Genomic DNA, 25,202 nt, shown 5'->3' with positions numbered 1-25,202 from the left:
ACAAGTGAAAAATCACTACTCTGCCTTCTAGAGGTTTCCATAGTTTGTGGCAGGATTACTGTCAATAATTAAGAGACTGCATGTGATCGCTTCTGGCCATGATTTACATAGTGTATTATTCAGGTGACTCATGTAACTTAAGAAACTGTATAAAATGATACAAAAACAGAAGGTATTAAATAGTGTGACAAAAAGCATACTAATTGGGCTCCTGATTGTTCTCCTGCCGAGCATGAAGAAGGGTGACAATCTCCAGGTGGCAACTCCTTTAGAAACAGCAAGTTCTCAGTAAGTAACAAGAGCTGGTCCTTACTCAGAAAGGTCAGATGAAGAAAATCCAAATGCATAATCGTGCTAACAGCTAAGTAGTTTATTTTTTTTTAAGATTTTTATTTATTCATTTGACAGAGAGAGTGCACAAGCAGGGGGAGTAGCAGGCAGAGGGAGAAGGAGAAGCAGACTCCACATTGAGCAGGAAGCCCAATGTGGGGCTCAATCCCAGGACCCTGGGATCATGATCCGAGCTGAAGGCAGATGGTTAACCCACTGAGCCACCCAGGCACCCCAATTTAAGTAGTTTAAACAGATGCTAAAATGAAATCCTAAGTAACAAACTTAGCTCTGCTGCTTTAGAGAGTAATGGTTAGATCTAGAGCCTTTTTTTAAAAGAACTAGATCTTTTATACCTTGGGTTTGTAAAAGAGCCAGTGGTACACAGATCCCTAGGAAGAAGCAACCTTGTTTTTACTTTCCCCAAACTTAAGGGTTGTGTTCATCCCATATGTATACTTGTTTTCACATTTGTTGACACTAGTCAGAAAATTTCTATGCTTCACAGAACTATAGAGAGGTCAGTAGCATTCTCTCATAAACACAATTTCCATCCACACGTGAGGTCTTGATAATGCATACTATTTAAAAATGACACCATACTGCAGACAGAGAAAGATAGTATTTATGTATGGTAAAAAGGCAAGTGAGTGAAGCTATACTTTTATTGCATTACTCTTAGTACATCCACAACTATTTCCACCTAAATAGATCTTTAAAATAAGCATACACAAGTAATGACTATTATCTACAAATATTTATTGTAACACTTGAATAGAACTACAGGAAGCCCTTGGCACTGATAGAAAATATTGATTCACTGTTAGGTTACAAAAATTTATACATAGCAAAATTTAATGCTCTTTACATAAAAAATATTAGACTACTTAAACAAAACTTTCAGAAATTCCTGGTAATAGCTACCAGAATTAGAAAAGTAAAATTAGGCTTGAGACACTGCCTCTTCTAGAACACTGGACTCTAACAGCACCTCCACTGCTGGAAAAAAATATTTAAGTCTGTCATGCAACAGGAAAACAAAACAAGCTATTCTGGAACAACTGTTCTACACAGAAGAGAGCTTCTCCCAATTAAAAAAAAAAAAAAAAAGGTGAAGATCCAAATAGGCATTTTTAGGCATTAACAACAAAAAGAATCCAAATGAAATATTATACTTGATGTTCAATTTTAATAGCATCTTGATAAAGGTATGCTTCCTTTCATTTTAATACATTTCTGCACATGTATATGTTTTAAAATCCAGGAAACAGCCAAACCACAAGTTAATTCTTAACATGAATATACATAGTTAACCCTATATTATGCAGCCCCTTTTAAAAAGCACTGATGCACCCAACAGTTATATGTATCATTTCATAAAGAACAACACAAAGTTTACCATCACTAATACCCAATACCTATAATCACTTAATGTTCTGGAACACAATGATTTAGAAGGCAAGTTTCTTTTGAAAATGGCTTAAACTCAAGCAGGTGTTTTTTGCTGAACATTGATCTTGTATTATTCCAGGAAAGATTTAGATTTAAAAAATGAAATAAATACCAACCAACTCTAATTTAAATTACTTAAGTATTCAAGTCTATAAAAGTAGGAGGAGGTCTGTGGTCTATTTGTAAATTAGGTTTTTAGATAGTTGGTACGAAACTGTAAACTTGCTATTCAGACCACATAAAAATGGTTTAGAATGGTGGTCATTTTAATAAGGTAACACTTCTTAATTAAGAAAAACATTTGTGGAACAAAAGTCTATGAAGGATTTTGGGTCTCCTGTTGTAAAATAAGTTCTTAGAAATTTAAAACAAATACTTATTAAGGCAGAGCTGACATTTATTTCCCAGGAAGAAGAATGACAACTGGGCCATTTTATTCAAGGAAATCTATTATAAAATTGATTTTGGAAAGCTTGTCAATGAATCAGAATCCAGCTTCTTCAATGGTAGGTGTAGTAGATTTATAGTAGCTCCTTTTAGCATTATTTAAAAACAGATTTCTGATTGGATCAGGAGACTAATGTGTCCTGGACTTGAAGAACAGAGAAGTCAGTTAATTTTTTTAAAAAGCCAATTGTTAAGAATCACATGATCTTTGAGCCAAAGTTTAATAAATGTCAGCTGTCAGAAATGGAACCCCCACCCCCCATTCCATTTTATTCCCTATATAGGTAAATTTACTTGAGGACGGATGGCATATGTGAATTGATGGTCACATTCCTTGATGCTGGCACATCCTCAGTCCCTCTCAAGGAGTATGCCATATTCCCATCGCCCCTCTTGGTAGGATCGCTCTACCAATAAACGTGAACATGCCACAAATTTCAGAAAGATCAACAATCATTTTGTCAAAGTGTTGCCTTTTAAAATGGCTAACATGAAACCTCCAATATCTGCTCTAAAGAAAAAGATTGACCTACTGGAATGTTTTCCTAGAAATACATCCCAGCAGCTTGAGACAGACAGTGAAGTGTTTGTACTTCTACATTTGTTTGTTTGGTGGGGTACACATCTGTACTGCAGAGCAGCTGTCTGATGAGTTGTCAGAGCTGTAAATTCGTCGGCCGTAACACTCTGGCAAACATTTATGTGTAAGAATTGAGTTGTTCTTTTGACCGAGACTGGATATCTTGCAGTTCCTGTTCTTCCTTTGCTTTGATATCCTGGTAAGCCTGCATTTTGCTTGCATCCTTTAAGTAAGCCCAGTTAGAAGACAGTATCATGAGGAAGTGGATCTGGAAAAGAAGGGTGAGCATGATGGCTAGTGAGCATGTCAGAAGGCAAAGCAAGCTGCTAGGCAGATTAGACGGTCTTTACTGTCAAAAGGGAGAGAGGGTTATTCTGTATTAATACTCGTTCTGCTGTCAGAGCCATCAGATACTGGAAGCATGCTCTACTAGTATGCTTAAGAGTAAAAAGGCTGAAGAAAAGTTAGTATACAAACATAATGAACTGAAAAAAATGGCCAAAGTTATTGTTAAGAAAAAGCAAAAATGAAATAGGAGAGGATGTTTTTTTGTTTTTGTTTTTTACCATTTTGGGAGTAATTTTAACTAACGCAGACGTTCAGAAACACATTGTGTGCTTCTTTTAAAATCAGTGTGGTGCAAAGATCTTTCCTCTCTGTGGATAAAAATCAATTCCCCAAAGGTCTAGAAGTGAATAATACTTATTTTGAGTAACGAATATAAACCATGTATTTAACATGGCAAAATTACGTGAATGTCAAGACCACAATTTCAAGACCTCTAAGCAAAGCACACAGTCTGTGTTAACACATTTTTAGTAGTGAAACTCCAGTTTTTGTTCTCTAACTGCCATTAGTGCATTTCAGAAAATGTACAAATCCTTCTTCTTTACAGTTGATGTACCAACACTTCTTTCCTGCTTATTTTCCTCATCTTTCCTGCAAAATCTACATCTCCAGTTCCTCATATTTCCTTTTCAACATATTTGAGACTTTCAGATCCAGGCACAATTTCCGTTTCCCTTAAAACCTGACGTGTGCGGTTGGAGACCTGGCTCTGAGGAATCAGGGACTCTGCACCAAAAAGCGACAACGCAAGGTTACTGATGGTGTGGCTCTGAAAGGAGGGACTGTGTTGTGCTGAGAGAACACATGCCCCACATTCAGGTCCTGGTCTCATAGAAAACAACTGGGTGCCCTTTATTTTTCTTCACATTGTCCTCTAGCTAGCAGCCTACTTGGAGGGGCATTTATTTGGTAGTGAGCCATGTAATCCGAAAACGATTTTTAGTCAAATTTAAAATATGTTTGCCTTTTTTTTTCCAGAGTCTAAGAAAACAAAATCCAGATGAAAACATCTCTCTGCCATCTGCTCTCCAGCACTGGTATTGGTTATCAAGCAAGCAAAAGTAACGGACAAGGCAGGTGTTACAAAGTTTTAACACTTCATTTAGAGATACCGCTCAAAGTTCAAGAAAGTTATTTTTTAACGGATGCTCACCAATGTCAGTACATAACTGAATCGTTTTCACAACGTGGAAATAGCCAGAACTCATCATTTTGTAATTCACTCAGGGTAAGTCATCTTATTAATCTACAAAGCAAAATGAGTGGACTAAAGCTATTTACAAATTACTGTCACAAAACTGCAGCAACCTAGACTCAGCTTTAGTCTGGGGTGTCAGTGAGATTTCGGGCTACCGAGTAGAGCTCTCTAAAGCTCCTGGTTGGCCTTAAGCAATTTAGAATTTAGTGCAGCAATCTTCCCGACTCTTAAACTTCAAAACGGCATAGTTATAGGTAGTAGCCATCATGTAGATCAGCTGGTGGAAGAGAACAAAACAGGACAGTAAGATACAGGCAGTGAGGGCTGGAGCCTGCTCAGGGCCCAGGGCAGTGCTTCTCTCCCATTTATAATCACACAGAAGGGCTTCGTCCATGGCACACAAGCTCCGCACTTCACACACACACACACACACACACACACACACACACACACTGCCACTCCTAGCCTCTGCCCTCAGTCTGCTTCTTAAGAAGACTTGGAGGTGTTGAAAGAAGGAGAGAGCTGGGTCAGTAGCCTGTGCCACGAACCTCGAGGCCCTGTGTCCCCTGGTCTTCCCCCAAACCGCCGCCTCGGCAGCAGTGAGTCCCCTTCCTGCCCATCCCTCAGCAAGAGAATAGGTGGCCACTGCGGTGAGACATGCCATTCCTTGCAGGGGCTAGAAAGGAACGACTCTCTTTCCAAGGGCATCTGCCCTTTCCCTCATGGTCTACGGATTGTGGATGTCTTGAAATCATAAACCGAGCCCGCCTGCTTCCAGCTGTACATGCATAGACACACATACCAAACCTGGGGCTGCGTACAGCTGAGCCTCAGTATCTGCAGCCTCCCTATGTGCCCACTTCCCTACGTGCTGCCATGCCTGCTTGTGGCACGGTCACGGTCACTGGTGGGCACTCAGAGGACTGAAAAGGTTTAGGCTCCCGGCTGTGGTCGGCCAAGGCAACACACTCTGCTTTCCCGTTTCAGCCTGTAAACGGGCATCCTTGCTGCAGTCTAGTTGGTGCTCTGGGGTTTTTGCATTTTTGTGATTTTGCTCTTTACATGCTCCCCAACCGTAGTGCTGAATGAAGTGCTCTCGAAAGTCTGTAGAGAGCAAGAAGGCTTAGGGGTGCTGCGCAAGCTTCATTCAGGTAGGGCCCCTGGGGCCGCTGGCCAGGAGTTTGTTAATAATAAAGCAGCGGTATATACTAAATAGGATGTCTTTCAACGGAAACACATAAAACAAAGTTATGTGTTGACCAGTTTGACAAAAATGTTGTACCCAGGGCCTGGCAGAAAATGAACCCCGTGTTTTCCCCTGGGAACAGTAGCTCAGTATTTGAGGAGACTTTACAGAACAAGATCAACCGTCTATGTATGTATGTGTATATATACATATTTCCAGTTGGAAAATAAGATTTCTTGGCAAAGAGATGGGTAATGCCTCACGTGAACATCTCTCCGGGACTGAAGTCCTAAAAGGCAGGGGTAAATATGCACCCATGCACTGGGCCCAGCCTGATTAACCGGTAGCTCAGCTACTGTGACCCTCTCTTCTTTCAACACGATCCAAATTCCACTACCTCTAATCTGTGCCAGGACAGGCAACTAGTACTGCCTGCACTCTAGATGTGGGGTAAGTCTACCCAGGTGAGATGTAAACAAGGCTGCGTCCCCGAGTTGTACTGCTGGAAGGGAAATCTGGCATTAGAGCCTCGAGGGAGGGGAGCTTGACGAGGCCAGTCCTGGGGCCGTTACTCACCAGGGCAATGACGGTGGCACCAGCTCCGGCACAGGCCACAATGAACAGGTGATAGGACATGTAGAACTAGGAAAGAACAGGGCATGATGTGAGCATTGTATATGCAAGGAAAGTGCCTCCACCTGTTTTCTTTTTTTTAAAGAGCTGCCACCAGGCAGGATGCCTGGGTGCACTCCCCAGCTATACAATGCCACCACTGGGTGGAAGAGCTTCTAAAACTTTCTGATGCCCAGGCTGTACCCTAGATCACTTAAATCCGAGTATCTGGGGGCTGGGTCTCAGCTGTGAGTATAATTCTCCTGGCTGACTGCACTGGGCAGCCACCTTTGGGAGCCCCTGCTTGGAGCCAGGCCCTAGTATGGATATACAAGCTGGCTAACGAGAGGCAGGGGATCATCATTTCAGTAACTCACTGCTTCCCAAAAGCATGCTAGGATTCTCTTAAATATGTAAGCTCCCACTAAGAATGTTCTTTTATAAACAGTTATAAACCGATGCCTAAAGGATATTCTAAGGTCTGATTTTAAACCAAAGTGGGTTAGAGTGAATGAGAAATAGTGAAACAATGATCAACTGTGACTAGATTTATAGAAATTGGGCTTATATACAAATTCAAGGGGGATCTTTTCGATGTAAATTAGTTTGCATTTGTTCTGTGATAAATGTCCCACTATGTGAAGGTGATAGAGAAGAATCTACACATATTTTCAGATGTACAGGATTAGGATCACTCCAAATTACTGCCCAAAGAGAAAGCTCTCTGAGTGCTCAGGATCCTTCCTGAACGAGGCAGACCATGTGAAAAGGACATTTTCTAAGTCAAAAATGGGTGAATACTGGTGACTACAGACCGTTTGATCTTAAAGAGCTTTCCTTACTAGCATTTGCACCATCTCCTGCTCTTTCTACCCGGGAGAGCCCTTTCCTCAGCCTGCTTTGCCAAGTGACCATGTCCAGGCCCTGACAGAAGGGTTTACCTCATTGGTGTTGCAGATGTTCTCGAGGGCAGAGCCACATATTTTCCCTGGGAAAGCATTCCAAGGAATGATACCTGTAGAGTAAATCCCAATAGAATGTTAGTTATTAGTTCATATACACTGCAGGGCCCCATGTTCCCAGTAGGCCTCACACTTAGGGTTTCAGTTACACTGTAATCACACATGCTGTTGTTGTTCTTCATCAGCACTTGACAGGTCTGCCCTCTGTGGACCAGGGTTTTTAGAATCAATAAGAAGTCCTCCTTGGACAGCAGGACAAGAACAAAGTCAACTAGTCCATAGTTGGACTAGTAGACTTAGAATTTGTAGGGAAAACAAATCAGGTTGTTTTGTTTAGTTGACCTTATATTTGCAAACGTTGATTTTCAAAGTGGTTTTCCCTACTATGAATTTATGAACTATAGTTAAACAGTTGTAGGACAACCGACCCCATAAAGCACTTCCCGGTCCATGAACTTCCTATGAAAGTCCTGAAATTGAGAGTCTATACCCAAAGTTTCAAGGTCCTTAATTATATAATTTGGATTTTATATGACTTCTATTCATTTTCATTGTATTTTACAGTTGTATTGGAAACACTTTGGGATTGAAAATCCAATTGGAAATTCAAAAAAAGGGAAACCCTGTGGATTCCATTCTTCTACCCTGTGTCTCCCACCAGAACCCGGATTCCTCTCTGTCATGCCATGGCCCACTAGGTTGCTGTTCTTTGTGCTGCCACTTGGGAGGTGTGTGCTTTTAAATATTAAACACAGCTCAAGCTACTCTTCTCCTAGGAGGGTTTCTTTAAGAAGTTCCTTATCCTTTCCATCCTTGCCAGGGGCGAAGAGGAAGTCTTCATGCTTTAGGAGAATGGGAAATGACAAGTCCCCACACTGTCAGTGAAACCAGTGATTTCCAATATAGAAGACTTAAAAATAGGACCACTGATGGCCAGAAGTTTTTAGTGAAAATACTTTAAGGAAATGGTATACATCTAGAGATTTATTTACAAATACTTTAAAAGTCATCTTTACACTCTGTTTTCAAACCATCAGAAAGACCAATGTGGCTGAACCTTGGTCTTTATGAGAAAACAGTACTCCACAGGGCAGTTCTGGGCAAGTTTCTCATTATGTTGTAAGAGAAGATGCTGAAGCCAAGCCCCATGGGAAAAACAAGAAGCACAAATGAAATAGTCCTCTCTCTCCAGAAATCTTGTCTTCCATTTTAATGAAAAGTTCTTTTTCCCCGCCTCGCTGTTTTTGCCAGGAACAGGACTCCCTAGCATCTTGGCTAGAAGCACTAATTAAACTTCTTACTTAGGAGGCTGCCTTCGATTTAATTGACAGCAGGAGCAATGGCCCCCTCTGTGACTTGTCCAAATGAAGCAACCTTAGCTGCCTGCTGCGAGTATCTCATTCATTAGAAAATAGGTTTAAAGGGGTTTCCAACACTTGGCTTTTATAGAATTCAGTCTGATGACTTTAAAAGATGTCTGGATTTTGTTGTGTTTTCCAGTATAGATGAAGTTTAAGCAGTTGGTCATTTTTAAAGACCGAATTTGAAGAGTGGGACATGGAAATTAATTGGACTACTATGCATATACCATATTTTGGATAAAAAGTTGAGTGGTATCAAACTGAAAAGAAATTGAAAAAAAGTCTGTAATCCTTTGATGTCCAGAAGTCTGATTAGAAGGCACAACTTCTTTATAACGGAGTTCAAAAAGTCTCATTTACTGCATACTTAACTTGAACCTACAACAAAAATTTCTATGACAACTAAGAGCCTAAGTGATGTTTCCCTCCAGAAAACAGCCAACATTGTAAGTATGTACTATTCCAAAAGAGTGTGTGAAACCTATCCACGACGCTAGAGGACAGGAGTCCGTCGGGCGAGTACAGGGAGACCATACCGTACTGCCGGATATCCACGCAGATCTGCTCCACACCAGCTGTGCCGTTGGTCTGGGGGGACTTGATGACTTCACAAGTTGACCATATGTTGTAGAACATGAACACGGGTACCGCAGAGAAACCGAACACGCCCAACCAGGCCACTCCCAGCACATAGGTGAGGAACACGAACTGAGTGGAAAATGAGAAGGAGAAAGGAAGAAAGGAACATCACTGAGGGGGGGCAGGTGCATCCCCTGGGGAGGAGTGCTCGTGGCAGCCCTAGCCGGATACTGGGCCCGTGGGATGCATTCGGCACCGCCTGGGCCACTGGAGTGACAGGCAAAGGGACAAAGGAGAGGGAAGTGTGGGCTGGGGCAGGGGGCTCATGCTGTCCACAGCTAGACGATGGAGAATGTTCCCACCCGAAGCCGCTTCCGAGACTTTTCAGGTCCCTCTTTTAAGCTAACAAGGACACAAGACCCTGAGAGGTGATCTCCCTTGTCCAAGGCTGCAGAGCCAACAAGCGATGGCTGCTTACCGTGCTAGAGTGCCAGGACGCTTTCCCAGGCCACTGAATTTTAACCTCATCTCAGTTTCTCAAAACTTGCCTTTATTTTACACAACGTACGGGGAGCATGGCAACAAGAGCTACGAGAAGCCCATTCTCAAAAGGACTTCATGATCCAGTGAAATCACTAAAAGCATCAGATGTTTGAACCTTTATCAACAATTTAAAATAGCCCTGAATGCAAGCATCACACACAGCGTAAGATAAAATTCCCATCTCCCTCTAATTTTTTCCTCTAGAGCAGCTCTGCACGCATAGCGGCTCTTCCTCGTGCTCCTCGACATGTGGCCACGGCCACTTTCAGCGAGAACATACGCCTAGTGCTCAGCTTTACTTCCTAACCTGCCTTGACTACCAGTTTTCAGAGAACTTTGCAAGGCTGTTCCAAAAACGTCATGTCATGGTATTCGTATTTTCAGAACGTGCACCCACAGAGCTTGTGGGCGATGCCTTGGAATTCTAATTTGGCTTTTTTTTTTTCCCAGGCAGTGCTGAGGACCTGAAAACTCGGTCTAACTTTCCATACTGCAGGAACTAGCTGGAGGATTAGCAGGTCTGCCATGGGGCAGGGGGTGGGAGGGTGGGAGGGTGGGGACAGGCTCACACAGGCTACCACCGCCTGCTGGTCCCCCCCCCCCCAAACAGCAGAAGTCACTCACTTCTTTTAGTTCAAGGGCATTTATACTTTCAGAAGCATTTGCATTTCTAAAGATATTCAAAGCAGCAGATTTCAGCAGTTTCAGGCTGGCTCCTGTTGCCCCCGTGCTTATGGACAGGCAACTCCAGAGTAAGCTTTTTTTTTCTCACCCACCCTTCAAAAGAATACTTTCTCTTTAATAATGCCACAAAGAAATTGCCTTCCAACGGTTGTCAGGGCTCCAAAGGGCAGGCGCGGGGTGGGGGGCTGGGCAGTGGAGAGCACCCCCTGTGCCTGTCTGGGGGGGCCTTAGGCATTCAGAGTAGCTTCCTTAGTGACCCCCCCCAAACCCCGCAGCAGCGTCCCATAAAGGGGCCCTGAGCACCAGGCCTGCTCGTGAACCCAGGGCAGTTTTGCTGTCCTTGGGGGCAGAGCTCATGGAGCTTCTGCACCTCCCATACCTTTTTGTCCTCAGCATGTTTCCCCCAGCTGTCATCAGACCTCCCTGTCACCCCCACCTAATTCCTACCATGTTCCAAGGCAGGTCTGTTCAATGATCCCCTTGCATGTACAGTGATTCCTCTAAGATACTGCAGTTTGGTTCCAGACCATCACAGTAAGGTGAGTCACGTTAATTTTCTGGTTTCCCAGTGCACGGAAAAGTTATATTTATACCATAGTCTATTAAGTGTGCAACAGCAGCAGGCCTGAAAAGGACATGGTGCAGACAGACCTTCCAGAAAATATACTTTGTTGCTAACAAATGCTAACCCTCTTCTGAGCTTTCAGTGAGTCAGTCGTCTTGATGGTCTTGAGGGTCTTTGCTTGATGCTGGCTGCGGTCTGATCAGGGCGCTGGGGGCTGTGGCAATTTCTTAAGACAACAGTGAAGTTTGCTGTATCAAATGACTCTTCCTTTCGCTCAGGATTTCTCTGTAGCATGCACACTGCTGGTTCGACAGCATTTTACCCACAGAACTTCTTTCAGAATTTGGACTCCATCCTCTCCGGTGCAGCTGCTGCTTTAGCAATCAATAGCCTTTTAGTCACCAGCTACTCATAAGAGAGTCAGCCTGTCCTCTGGAACTTTGAAGCCAGGCATCGACTTCTCCTCTCCAGCTATGAAAGTCCTAGATGCCCTCTCCTTCCAACATACAAGTGTTTCATCTACATGGAAAATCTGTCCAGCGTAGCCACCCTCAGTAGTCACCTGAGCTAGATCTTCTTCTGGGTCACTTGCTGCTTCCCCTTGCACTTTGAGGTTACAGAATCTGGTTCATTCCTCAAACCTCACAAACCAATCTTGTGAGCTTCCATCTCTTGCTTGGCAGCTTCCTCACCTCTCTCGGCCTTCATACCATTAAAGAGAGGTAGGGCCTTGCTCTGGAGTAGGCTTGGACTTAAAGGAATGTTCTAGCTGCTTTGATCTTCTGCCCAGAGCACAACAGTCTCCATGTCAGCCATAAGGCTGTTACACTTTCTTACCAGTTGTGCATTCACTACCTGGCTGTTTGGCACAAGAGGCCTAGCTTTCGGCCTGTCTGGGCTCTCGACATACGTTCCTCACTAAGCTTGGTCATCTCTGGCCTTTGGCTGAAAGCAAGAGATCTGCGACTCTTCCTTTCCCCTGAACACTTAGACGCCATTGTAGGGTTATTAATGGGCCTCACTTCAATACCTTTGTGTCTCAGGGAATAGGAAGGCTGGAAGAGGAGGATGGGGAGGCTGGCCAGTCGGTGGAGCATGCATCCTATATGCATGCAGTTTGTGGCACCCCAAAGCACTGACAATAACAACTCAAAGCTCACCACAAGTAGAATAATGAAAAAGTCTGAAATACTCTAAGAATTACCAAGATGTGACAGACATAAAACGGACAAATACTTTTGGAAAAATGGCGCCACTAGACCTGCTCAACACAGGATTGCCACAAGCCTTCGATCTGTAAAAAACACAATAGCTGTGAAGTGAGGTCTACCTGTATCAAGAAAACCCATGTTCAAGGTACCAATAGTGGCCTTTTAGCTTTTTGGAGCAGAGCTTAAATAAAACTGAACATGTAAGACAGGTAAAAGTGAGCTGTGCTGGTTGGCAGGGCGGCCTGTGAGCGTGACACAATGGTCCAGAAGCGCCTGTGCACACTCGTGCCTTGTCTACGAGAACTGCTCTGTGCACAGGCCCACGTGCTCTCCCACCCAGCCACGACGCACAAGCTCCTGGCACACTCTACCATCCCCCTATTTAACACCTGCTAAAAGGTAAACTGAGGCATGTTAAAATTCTTTATGAAATTTGAAGATTTGGGCATACATCCATTTCAATGGGACAGCAGCACCTGTTTAAGCAGTTGGAGGCACCCCAGTGACTTGAGCCTGGGAAGAGGTTTTGATAGAGCAGACGTGGCAGAGCTAGGACGCTATGTAACCAGCTGTAACTTAAGCTTAACTGCCTTATTTGGGAAAGCCCACTTGGCTGTTTATGATTGGTGGCTCTTAAGTTTCATTTTCTGGGATTCTAGTGCATCGACTTTGGCTTAGGTTGTGGTTTGCATACATGGGCTGCCAAGGCATTAGGGCCACCTCAGCCCCCTGGCCGCCTTATGTAATGACTTCACGAATACTCCATCCCCAAAATGTTAAACACCAGGCCCTGCGTGCCGGGAGAAACTGGACCCCTTGATTTCTGAAACTTGGTATAAGTGAGGGGGGAAGCTGCCCGAAGCTCCCCTTCCATACACACTTTGTTACTCTTTCCCCTAAGCTCCTTTTTTCCTCCTACAGTCACTTCCTTCTCCCAAAAGTAAGCACTCCCCTGAGTTGTATGGTCATCACATTTTTTTCTTATAGTTTGCACGGTGAGTTTTAAACTCATTTACTCCCTTGTTCTGTGAACTTCACCTTAAAAATTAAGGCCGAATTGAAATGACAATCCAATAAGGGATATGGAATTGGAGGGGTTCTGATCACTGAAGAACAAGGGAGTGGCAGCCTTCACTTCTGGAGGTAGTTTCTTTTAGTTTTCTTAACCTCGACTCTGGAGAGGATGTGTGCGTGGAGCACTGTGTGCACACGTACACATATGGATGGGTGTGCACGCACGTTTTCCTTCCAGCACGTGGGCACAGATTAGGCAAATAGATCCAAAAGGGGCCCAGCGCAGGCCAAAAGCCCCACTGCACGATTCTGACCCCCCTCCCACTGCGTGCACACACACAGTCATTCCGGTGAGCTGAAATGATGCCACCTGGGCCCACACAGCTTCTGCGCCAATGGCTAGGGCGGACTGGGACTGTGATTCAGAATAGGGCCTTGCTGATGGGGAAGAGTACCAGGGCGCAGCAAAGCCCCAGGGTAGGTGGAGGAGCGGGGTGGGGGTGGGGGTGGGGGTGGGGCCGCAGCCCCCGATGGAACACAGGACAGGCAGTGCGACAGCCTGCCGGGGGGCGGGCAGAGCCAGAGGGGCCGCCTGAGAAATTTCCAGAGCTCACCAGGTAAGAGCTGCCAGGCCCAGGTGCCACTTGCCATACCCCACGGGCTCAGATGACTGGGAGGTGGGCATCCATAGCAAGAGTCACATGGGGATAGGACCCGAGGCTCTATCAGATGATTTGCACCCGCTTCCCTTGAGCCCCACGACAGTCCTCGCATCTCTGGCTGTCTCTCCTTAGGTCTCCACAAAGCCGCCTTCTCTTTGGTCTTGCCGGTAGACCACACCGTGCCCCAGGGCTCTGTCCTCCACACACCTCGGTGTCATCTCGTTCATGCCCACCGCGAGTCTCTGTCATTTCCGGCCCAGTGGGTATCTCCCCACACGGCCCCCCGTGACGGTCGAACATGGGCAGCACACGTTCTGTCCTCTCGTGCTCAGTCCCCTGTCCTGGTCCTAGCAGCCAGCTCGGCCCACCCTGACCGTGTCCCCGTTCTCTGCTACCGGAGCCTCGCTGAGCTCTCCACTGCCCCCCCCCGCAGGCCCCCCCCGCCCCCCTCCATGCCTCCTTCGTGTGTGGGATGCTAGCACTCCCTGTTCATCGCTGGCGCTTTTATTCCTAGCCTGGCACTCGAGGCCTTTCCTGGTCTGGTCCCCATCCCTCCCGAGCAGCGCCGCTTCCGTCCTTCGTCACTAGACCCTTCTGTTCCAGCTGGGCCTCTGCCCTGCTCATGCTGCTTCCTCTTCCCCCCAGCCCGCCCCACCGCCCTCCTTACTGTGCGCGGCTTCGAAGCCTCTCGGTCCGGGCCCCGCTGCCACTGGCAGCCGCCTGTGGTTCTGTTCCCAGGCCATTAGCGAAAGGACTCTACAACGTCACAGGAACCAAGGGCCACACGGGGAAGCAGCTTCCTTAGGACCGAGCATCCTTCCCGGGTGAGCAGCTGCCACGGACACGTGCCCCGGGCTAAGGCGGCGCCTACCTTGGGCAACCTGCTGCGCCGCTGTCCCAGAAGCGCACGGCAAGCTGCGGGCCTCCCGTAAGGACGGCTGTGATGCTGCTGGGCTCGCCCGGGCCCTTAGGCCAGACTGTTGGTGCTCTCCTGGGGGACAGCAGAAAGCTCCGCCCTGTGCCGAGGGCCAGGAGCCTCCATCAGCCAGCCGGGGGTCCCCCCCTCCGTGCCAGTGCTGCTCCCTCGGCTCGCACACTGTTCTCTGTACTTCTGACTGCCCTGTCCGGTGCCAGACCAACGCAGCCAGCCGCTCGGGAGACTTTTTTTGATGTGAACATACCATTGTACACTCAAATTCAACGTGCCCCAAATCAGACTCCACACATGCCTCTTCTCCCCCGGCCTCTCAACCGCCAGTTTCCTTTTGTGATGCAGGACTTGAGAAGCCAGGTCTTTTAATGAGCTCTTAAGCCGTGTCCTCCTCTAGACCAGAGGTCGGCAAATGTCTGCAGAGGGCCAGACGGGGAACAGCGGAGGCCCTGCAGGCCGCACACCGACTCTGTCCCAACCATTCAGCTCTGCCGGTAGAGGCCGAAGCAGCCACACATGGTGCGCACCAACTAATGGATGTGGCCGGGGGCCAATACAACTATGGTCACCCAGACGTGAATTTCATTTCATTTCCGTGTATAATTGTCCCCAAAAATTTAAGGATAAAAAGCCATTCTTAGCTCATGGGCTGTACAGAAACAGATGGCAGGCCAGATTTGGCCCAAGGGCTGGATTTGGCTATGAGCTTCTTGAGGACAAGAGCCTGTGTTTTCATCTTTGCACACCCACAGTGACTAGCAAAATCCACCCCCCGCCCATGCTTAGTAGAAAAAAATGCTTGGTACTTCCAGAAGGACTGTGACAATTTACCATGGTATATAGTCTCTAGGGCCACAATCCATATTCAAAGACAAATGCACGGGGGCACAGAGACAATATGGAAGTTACCTCCTTTCACAGTGAGAACTTTCTTTTTTTTTTTTTTTCAGTGAGAACTTTCTATCTGAAAACTCTCGGCGCTCTTACTGCCTGTATATTCATAAGGGAAATGCTTAGGACTCCAGCCAGAGGTTCTCATTTATTAATAATAATAAGTTGGCTTTTTCACACTCCCAACTCCAAGTTAGAATGACATTTGTGTCGTGGACTCTCCATCCACGCCTGATGATCTCCTAGCTTTCACCAAATACAAAGAAAGAGCCAGAGGTGTGGCTCTGGTTGAGCGTCAGACATCAGGTTCGGACTCACCATCCCGCTGATGCATCGGCCACAGGCAGTTGTTTTAAACTCGCCATGCAGCTCCTTCACTGCACTCGTGGTGTAGAAGCCTTCCGCCAACAGAATGATCCCATACAGGAAGAAGAAGGACGCGATCCCGTAGATGACATACTGCATCAGCTGTATTCTGGGGAAAGGAAGAAGGTCCAGAGAAATGACATTTACCACACGACAAAGAGAAGACGTTTTCAGCTTCTGGAGGGAAGACGTGAGGGTGAGTGATGTCCTGTGACATCTCCACCCCACTAATGGCTGTGCTGGGCTCACGGGGCACTCCGGGCAGGCATCCCTGCCCACCCTACAGCAACTTGGGCCTTTCTTCTGACGTGGGCCCAGGGCTGAGATGGACAACGTTCCCAGGCAAGGGAGAAGTCTGCTTGGTCAGGGGGCAGCAGCCTGGTTGTCATCTTTCAATAGTCCCCCGTGTCCCTAATTTTGCATGTGAGTAAACACAGGCACGAGAAGGTAGGCTCCTCCTCCACGGTGCACAGTTAGTGGCAGAGCCAGCGGGAGAAACCGAAGGGCGACACGTCCTATCTGCCACAGCAACATGCCTCCCACCCATGCCCAGTGACGAATGTTCCTCTGACGGAACCCCTACGTGAGCACTTGGCTTCTGCCACGAGTCAGCTCTGCCCGGATGCTCTCCTTATTCGAGGCAAGCCTGGGCATGGGGATTCTGGTAAGCTTCCTGGAAGTTTAAGAGCCACTGATCAAAATCCCTGCCTAGTTACATCAGTACACCTTGCCCAGGTTCCGTCTTCATAGCTATTTCCTTACTCATCGTTGGCCCTCAGCGAGTCCCTCGTCCTGGCTGATCCTCTTCCTAACCTCCCCACCCCGGCGCATCCTTTGGACGTCATTTGTGAACAGATGAATAAAATTCCCTAAGGACTCTTGAAACATCATTCCAGTACTGTTCAATAAAAATTCATCTGTGCCTTTTTCAGTCCGGTAGTCAGGGAAAGGGGAGTATGTGGAGGAAAGGAAGGCGTTGCTGCTGAGCTTGCACAGTGACAAGAATCTCTGCGTAGAGCTGCTGTGCCTCCCCTGAAAATTCCAGGAATTCTGGAAGGAACAGCTGGGGCTAAAGCCCTGAAATGTCCCCTTTCTACGCTGGAGGCCGCACTAGGTAGGTTTTGTTCATCTCCAGAAGTAAGAACCTGCTTGAGGGACGCCCGGGTGGCTCAGTGGTTGAGCACCTGCCTTTGGTTCAGGCCGTGATCCTGGGATTGAGTCCTGCATTGGGGTCCCCACAGGGAGCCTGCTCCTCCGCCTCTGTGTGTCTCATGAATAAGTAAACAAAAGCTTAAAAAAGAACCCTGCTCGGGCAGACCTAGAGGTGGGGCATCCTACGTGGGCACCTCTAGTGCCCAGGTGAGACCTGCCCTGGATGCCCCTGGGGCCAAACACAGCCTCCTCAGCCCTTTCCTTCCTCCTCTTGTGAGCTGTTTTCTATCTGCATCCAAGTAAGCTTTAACAGAAGGCCCCCCTTGCCTGCAAGGAGAGCTCAGTCCTCGTTCTGAAAACATTACAGGGTGGTCGCATCTTAAATATCTTTTTATAGGGAAGCAGGTACTTACACCTCACTCAGCAAAGCATGGTCACTGGCGTTGGTGGAGAAGTGCTGCTCAAGAATCGCCACGGTGCCCGCGAGGGCCACGTGCCCACAGCCACAGAACAAGGCGACCCCGGAGAAGCAGAGGATGGTGGCCACCAGAGAGGCATAGGGGACTCCTCCCAGACACTTGATGCAGCATTCAAAGCAGCCTGGACCCAAAGGAGAGAAAACGCAGTGGTTACGGGCAAGAGGTCTCCGTCTTCATCCACACCACACCTTCGCAGGGAGGACTCTCCCTTGCCATCACCCCTCTCATGCTCTGTGTTAGCTGGACATGCCGAGGGCCGGGGAGGGGGGGTGGGTAGCTGGCTCGGCTCACATTCTGTGGGGAGGACCCTGGGACTCCCAAGAGGGATCGCAGCTGCATTTCCTCCGGGGGAGTAGCAGAGCAACCAACTGACAAATAGGGAATGAGTCACAACTCGAGGGCTTCCTCGCTGACCTGGGGCCGGCAGGGTGGAGGGCTGATCGAGTGACAGCGAGGACCCATCGTGCCACTGACAAAGGACAGGACAGCAGTGAAGCTGCAGTAGCGTGGAAAATCATGACCCCCCCAACCTCAACCTTCGGGGGTTTCAAGTACCTCTATTTCTGTAGCAGCCAGTGGCTTTCTCCCAGCCTCTGACCTCCTGGGCAACCAGAAGAAGCAGATACAGTAATTACACTGTTGCTGCGTTCAGAAAAATATCAACATGGTCATTTTGGACAGGTGATGGCTACTTTGGTCCCTACAAGTACAAAGTCACTAACATGCACTCAGGTGGGTCCACTCAAGTTTCATTCAGGTCAGAATCAAATGCCCAACTTTCTAACAGCAGGATCTCCCCAGCGCAGGCAACACCAGCAGTATATCATTATTCCTCCTCCACCGCCTCCCACTGCTTCCACCTGCCTCCTTCCCCAATACGTGTTCACAGTAAGAATCCAGAACTGGTGGGTGACATTTAAGTACTTGAAGGAAAAGGAAAAGAAAAAAACAAAAAAACAAACAGAAAAGACAAAATGAGCGTCCATGAAGTGAAATGAAGAAAGAGCCACAGTTCACTATTCATCTTAGGAAGATGATTTTTCTTCATTTTTAAAATAAACCTTTACTGGAAATGACCAGAAAGTTCTCCCCTCGGTGTGTTAGTGAAAAGTGAAAGCAGGGGTGGCCTCGGGGTACTGTGGGCACCTGTCCTGACCTCCCGCGCCTGTTTGTATCATCCAGGCCTGCCAGGGAAATCGAACCCGGAGTCCACTCTGCTGCGTAACGGCGATGGAGAGCAGCTCATTACCTCAAAGCAAACACATTCCACCAGCGGATTCCTCCCCCTAAATGCTCTTTACAGGAGACGGAATGAGGACCCGGCCTAAAGCGCTGGAGGTGGGCTTCCCCATTTTGAGGAGCAACCCACTCGAAAGTAGCATTTGGCTCCCCCCCCCCCCCCCATGGCTGTAAACTCGCACCACCAGGTTTCTCTTCAGTTCACTGGAAAATAAAAAAGGTCGAGGCTTCCTAAGAAAGTGTGCTTTGCTTTTATTTCAGTTGTCAGGAAGAGCAACCTCCGTGGAATGGATTTCTGAAACTACGGGACCGTGGGGCCCAGTGCACAATACGGTTCAAGTTCACGTCTGATCCTTCGGGGCTTTGGGTTCTTGAGCTTTGGGAGCAAGGACGACGGGCTTGGCTCCACCTCGCTCTGTCATACGGCGTCCTGGGAACCGAGGGGAGAAGAAGGCAACTCAGAGTCCGACTTCTCTCCAGGCTCCCAGAGCCAGAGAAACCACAGCCATGGGCCTCGTGTCCCGCTACACAGGGAGCGGGGGGCCGCCCTCCGCCCCTTCTCAGCCTGCACGGTGTGTGAGGGGCAAGACGAGCCCCTGCTTCCCTGGCTGATGCAGTGACAGCTGGTCCTCGCCAGACAGAGGTGTGTGGCACCCCTGCAGAGCAGAGCAGCCAACAAAAAAGCAATCTGCGCTCCTCGGGTGTGCCCGCCAGATTTCCCACGCTCCACAGCCGCGGGAGCTAGTGGCGACCGGATGGTCAACAGAGAACCTTCTATCATCACAGAACACTGCTTTCGAAGACCCATTTCTGACTCGCCGCTTACTCTATTTTCTATACAGCGAGCTGGGTTCTTTGGAGCCTTACTTTGGATTTCATGAATCCAGTGCTTTTTGAAGACCTACAGGGCGCTAAGTACCGTGCCTGGCACAGGGGGGACCAATACGAAAGCAGACGTCGTCTTCGCCTTCTGGGACATCAGCTGAAGCTGCAGGCAGGCGAGTAACAGAATTATTAAAGTACAGGGTGACGAGGGCCAAGTTAGAGACCGCTGGGGGGCCGGGGGGATGTGGGGGGAGGACGGGAGGGAAGAAATTCATATTCCGGAGGGGTCGGGAAGGGCTTTCTACAGAAAGACCTAGGATGCAGGATATGTACACAGCTGACACGCTGGCCCGGATGCACCATCTGATCAGATGCTCACTGCTTCCTGCATGTTTCTGTTGCACACGCATTCTAGCAAACCCACATCCTTCCTCGTCGAGGCGGGCGAGGGTGAGGTGGGGTGGCGCGGTGCGCCTGCCCTTTAACGACAGAACTCAGCCTTCCAAATCCCCAGCTGCCACTTCAAAACAGTCTTTCATCCAAAGGGTTAGAGCATTCTGCTGCTTTCAAAGGAACGATCACAGCTGCTCCCTGGCTCAGAAAGACAAGTGGGGTTAGAAGAACGATGCCATTCAGTCCTAGATTTACCACCAGAGGAAGGCCCCAGTTCCCCTCCGATTTCTCTCTCTCAAGGACTCCAGATACCCCCTGCCGTGGGTCTAGTTTTATAACAGCAGGGGAAAGCAGGGACTGCAGGATTTGGGGGAGCCCTGCCAGAAGCACACTCTCAGCACATGCCAGAGCTCCTAGGTCTTCAGCCAATGATTTTATTTGGGCCTGTAGGAACTGGTTCCCACAGAACAGAAGCCACCACATAGGTTATCGCTGCTCCACACGCTCAGACAAAACTCTCACAGACCCTGCTGGCCAGTGTGAGTAGAAGCTTCTGGAACACAACCCAGGAAGAATGTACAGAAAACAATACCGCTGGATGCAGAGCATATTCTGCTTTGGCTGGCCAGTTATCTGCAGGGTGAAAACTGCATGTGTGGTGACTATCCAATCACCCCCCACTGGACCTTCCATGTCTGTCTAGAAGCTCTCTCTCTCCAAGTGTGTAAGGTATCGCTAAACACTGGGCACTTTGGTCTTATGCCACGCATTTGTCCCAGAGAAACCCAAACGGACTATAAGTAGGCTTTCTAACCACGGATATCAATACTGTTAGCGTCCTCACGTTCACAGCATTTCTCACTGGAGAGACAGGCAGGCATGTATGTGGCAGAGGAGGCCGTGATGGTGACATGTGCTCAGGCCAGCCTCACAGGCATGCGACCTGTGGTCTCACGGAGCCCTGTGCTTGGTTTAGTGCTCTGTTCTTGCCACCTTGACATTCTTCAGCATTTTTGACCAGGGGTTTTCCAATTTTCATTTCACAAGGGGCCTGCAACTCTGGGAGCCAGTTTTGAGTATATGCATGTGGGAGGACAGGATCTTTTGACTTGATATGCCCGCAGTAGCATTCTGTTTCATTTCGTAGGGTTAGACAGAAATACGGCCGAGAAAGGCAGACATTGCCTGCCCTATCATCCTGGGCACGGTGTCCCAACTCTGTAAAGACACTAGCCACGTGCCAGAAAGAATGACTTCTCCCTTCACTCTGGAAGGGAGGAATAACCTCCCACTCTCTCAACCGTGGGCCAAGGCTCAAAGTTCTCCTAAACCAGGGGTCTGCAAATTACGGCCCGTGTTTTTGTAAATAAAGTTTTATTGGAACACGGTTGTACCCCTTCGTTTACAAATTGTGGCTACATGTGCCCTACCATGGCATGGTTGAGTAGCCAGGACGGGGAGTGCAGGGCTTGCAAAGCTTGAAACATTCACCGTTTTTACAAGAAAGATCTGCAGACTCAGGCTGGGAAGCCCTGGCGCTCAGCGTGTGCTCCCAGGACCAGCAGCACCTCTCAACATACTAAAAATGCAAATTCTCACATCCCACCCCAGAGCGACTGCATCAGAAACTCTGGGGGTGGACCCAGTAATCTGCGTTTAACAAGCCTTCGGGGGGCTTCTCACATATGCTCAAATTGAAGCACCACTCCCCTAAAGAATCACACAAGCTCTTTACGGCGTCTGTTGCACCTGTTTTCTTTTATTACCAGCCAAACTCCAGCACAATAAAAATCTAGCTCCACGAAAGGATTCCTGGCCTGAGGCCAAGATGGAGTAACGGGGACCTGATTTATTCTCCGGCCTACAACAGCTGAAAAACTGGACCAAACCTATGAAACGATGGTCTGCAAGATAGGAGACGTCAGGCCATGAAGAACGGCCCGCGGCTTCCAAGTCAATTATTAAAATGAACGCTCAGCAGAACCAAAGAATCAAGATCAGATGACCCAAGATGCATTTTGCAGCAGCAGTGAGCACAGGTTCATGTGAAGGCCCGGCTCAGCCTCGCTCCGACGAGAGGAACTCCTCCCCATAACCCTGCTCCTATCATCTCCGTCCCTGGGGTCCCTAAAGGCCTTGTCTAATTGAAGGCGTCGGTTAAACGGAGTAACAAATAAGGGTGCAGGTGACAGCACTGGGCGGGAGGGGGCAGCTGTCCATTTACTGATTCCATTTCACTCCATTAACCCATAGTCAGGGCTCCCCAAGTGTCTCCGAGGTCCCATGCACCAGGCTGGGTGCTGGGGACTCGGTGCTGGGCGAAGGTGGGCACGATGCACGCTCTCACAGAGTTTACGGTCTATGGGGGAAAGGCACATGAGCCAAATGGTTTTACTTCAGAAGTGCCAGAAGGGCAACAGTGGGGATTCACTGAGGCTTGGGGTGGGGTACGGGACAGCGTCCAGAGCTGAAACACGAAGGATGGATTTGAATTCACTTGGTAAAGGGAGAGAAGGATGGGTGAGGGAGGGTTCCAGGAAGCAGGAGAGCACGAATGCAAGTTCTGTGGTGGAAAAGAACAAGGTGTGTTGCCAGGCATGGAAGAAGCCAGAGCACGGAGTGGAGGGAGGGCAGGGGAAGGCAGGCAGGAGGGGTCTATCGGAGCTTGACTGCTGAGGGCTTTCTAGGCCTCGTTGAAGATTCTGGACTTTATCCTCAGAACCAGGTGAGGCCGCGGAGCATGGATATCTACAGGGAGCAGACCGGGTTGCAAAGGATCAGCCCAGCTGCTGTGACAGGAACAGAGTGGACGTGGACGGGAGGAGGGACCCAGCGTCCTAATTCAGGAGAAAGAGGACAGGAGCCTGGACCAGGACACAGGCAGTAGGAGCAGAAGGAATGGATGGGTCCGAGGGACGTTTAAGATGTCAGACGGGCACAACTCGGTATGGATCTGCTGGTGAGGCTGGGATGGACTGGTGAGTGCCAAGGAGGGCTGCTGAACGTCTGGCACGTATAACTGGATGGGTGTTGTGCTCTTCCTTGAGCTAGGGTTGACCAGAAGAGGGCTGGGCCTTGAGAACAAAGATGAGTTCAGTTGTAGACATGTTGAGTTTGAAGAGATTGGATGTCATCTCAAGGGAAGCTTTCTGGTGGGCAAGTGGATTCCTGGGTCTGTAGCTCTGAAGAGCTACGGTTGGACGCTGTCGGCTTCTGTTGGACGGCAACGAGAACTTGCAGAGGCCAAGACAAGACATGAGGGGATGAGCGGATGAGGGGACCATTTATCAGCTGAAAGGGATTCAGACCCTTTCCTTCGCCAAGCATGGCCCTTGGATGACCAACAGCAACCAGGGAGCTGGGAGCAATGCACGCTCCTGGGCCCCAGCCCGTGTCAGCTGCATCAAGGTCTGCATGTTCACAAGCCCCTAAGTGATTTGTGCCCAGGAGAGTTTGAGAAGCCCACTGCGAGCCAACGGTCCCCATCGCCCATCTTCCCAGTCCTGGGGGGTGCAACCTGACGCTCTTTCAAGGCCCTGCTTTTGTGCTCAACCCGTGTCTGGGGTTTTCTTCCTAAGAGGCAGCCCACTGGGCTTGGCCATGACACTCTAGCCTCTTGCCAATCAAATGCATGGCAGGTGCCAGGGTCTGCAATGAAGAAAAACAAAATGTTCCAAGTTGTTCAGCTGTCTTGAAAAGAGCACGAGTGGAGTGCTTTCTGCGAGCCAAGCAAGTACCGCTCACCTCAGAAGTGCTGGCAGAGACGCTGCGGTGCCCCACCGGGGTAGGCCTGAGAAAGCCAGGCCCGCAGTCCACTCCCCTCCCGCGGGCGGCTCAGAGTGCCTCCGTGAAGGACCTGGGTCTGGGACTCTGGCTGTCACCCACCCCTCCCATGAAGAGTCCCGGGCAGGGCTAAGGTCTTCAAATCCGGAGGCGGTGCCAGGTGTCAGCAGTGTCGGTGTCGTCGTAAGTCGGTGGAGCCAGGGAGGCCGCTCCAAGGAGAGCACCATAAATCCACGGGCTCCATTCTCCCGAGCGTCAAACGAGCAGTGACGCTGGTTAACATGAACCCGAAAAGGCAAGAAAGCATCTTTTGACGACTGTGATCTACTCGTGTAAACAGCAAAAAGAAATCACGCTGGGGTTTCTAAGCACATTTTACCAGGCCTTGTCAGGCCCTCTCAGCAAAACCCCCGGACCTCGGTTAGGTCAATAATGTCTTAAGCCTTCATTCAGCCCGCCTCTGGCTAGAGAGGTTCTCAAATTTGGATTCACACAAAAAGTCCAGTGTGCCTTGGCCTAAGACGGTTTAAATATAAACCACATAGTAGGGAGAAAAAATACGCATCAGTGCCTGTAACTCTCAATGGCCATGTTGTCTCCAGCATCTCTAGAACCTTTTGTGCAGAACAACAGAATAAAACACGTTTTGTCCTCGGGCTCGCGGATGGCCGTTGCCATGGCTGAGTTCATAACAGCCCAGTGATCTGCCCCGAGCTGTCTGTGAGCCTGGCTGCAGATTTAGTGCTGGCTCAGAAGGACGGACGGCAGGAACAAGGGCTCGGATTCTTCCCCAGGGAAAGAGAGAGAGAGAGGGAGAGAGGGAGAGAGAGAGAGAGAGGGAGGGAGGGAGGGAGGAACAGGCACACGCGCGCCCTCTGCCTCACACACAGCCTCCGTGCCCTCTAAACTCGGCCTCCCTTGCTACTTTACTGGTTTCCAATGAGGCGAAAAATTAAAAAGAAGGGACGCAACCAAGGTTTGCAACTTTGAAGCAAGAGGCAACAGGAAAATACAGGCAGACAGGATCCTACTTAAGAGAAACAAAAGGCACCAGCAGCAGCGCAGGCCTCCCAGGCTCTGAAGGGCCCTAAGCAGGGTCTCTCTCACCAGGGCGGGCCTGGCAACCAAGGTGCCAGCGACAGCAAACGGGACGTGGTTTAGATCAGCGGCGCTCAAACCGGGATGCCTTTGCCCCCCGCGGATGACGGCAGCGCGTGGAGACGCTCGGGGTCCCACACGCGGGAGCAGTGTCGCCGTGCTGCAGGTAGAAGCCAGGGGTGGCGCTGAAGCCACGCTGCCGCCGCGCACGCGCACACGCAGGGATGCAGGACACAGAGCATCAGTAGTGCCAGCGGCGACACCCTCCACCCTCGGGGCACACGGGCAGTCCTTGTAAGATCTAAAGTTAA

At 48.9% G+C, this 25,202-nt stretch overlaps 1 protein-coding gene across 7 annotated transcripts in view; it reads right to left on the bottom strand.

The window, feature by feature from the left end:
* Window positions 1-937: 937 nt before the first annotated feature.
* Window positions 938-25,202, bottom strand: part of GPM6B (glycoprotein M6B) — a 159,952-nt gene continuing 135,687 nt past the window's right edge. For 4 of the 7 annotated variants that reach the window (XM_072817218.1, XM_072817217.1, XM_072817213.1 and 1 more), the window contains 6 exons: window positions 17,488-17,674; window positions 15,875-16,031; window positions 9,013-9,184; window positions 7,095-7,168; window positions 6,118-6,183; window positions 938-3,077 (listed from right to left, as the gene is read on the bottom strand). In XM_072817218.1, the coding sequence (XP_072673319.1) occupies window positions 2,928-3,077; window positions 6,118-6,183; window positions 7,095-7,168; window positions 9,013-9,184; window positions 15,875-16,031; window positions 17,488-17,674 (806 nt within the window). In that variant the 3' untranslated portion in view covers window positions 938-2,927. Of the gene's footprint in view, window positions 4,633-6,117; window positions 6,184-7,094; window positions 7,169-9,012; window positions 9,185-15,874; window positions 16,032-17,487; window positions 17,675-25,202 lie in introns of all 7 variants that reach the window. The other 3 variants (XM_072817219.1, XM_072817214.1, XR_012026541.1) reach the window with 2 other exon arrangements.

This window comes from Canis lupus, chromosome X (assembly GCF_048164855.1).
Source record: "Canis lupus baileyi chromosome X, mCanLup2.hap1, whole genome shotgun sequence".
NCBI lineage: Eukaryota > Metazoa > Chordata > Mammalia > Carnivora > Canidae > Canis > Canis lupus.
The sequence above is the reverse complement of the archived record's forward strand: the minus strand, read 5'-3'. Positions and strand labels throughout refer to the sequence as shown.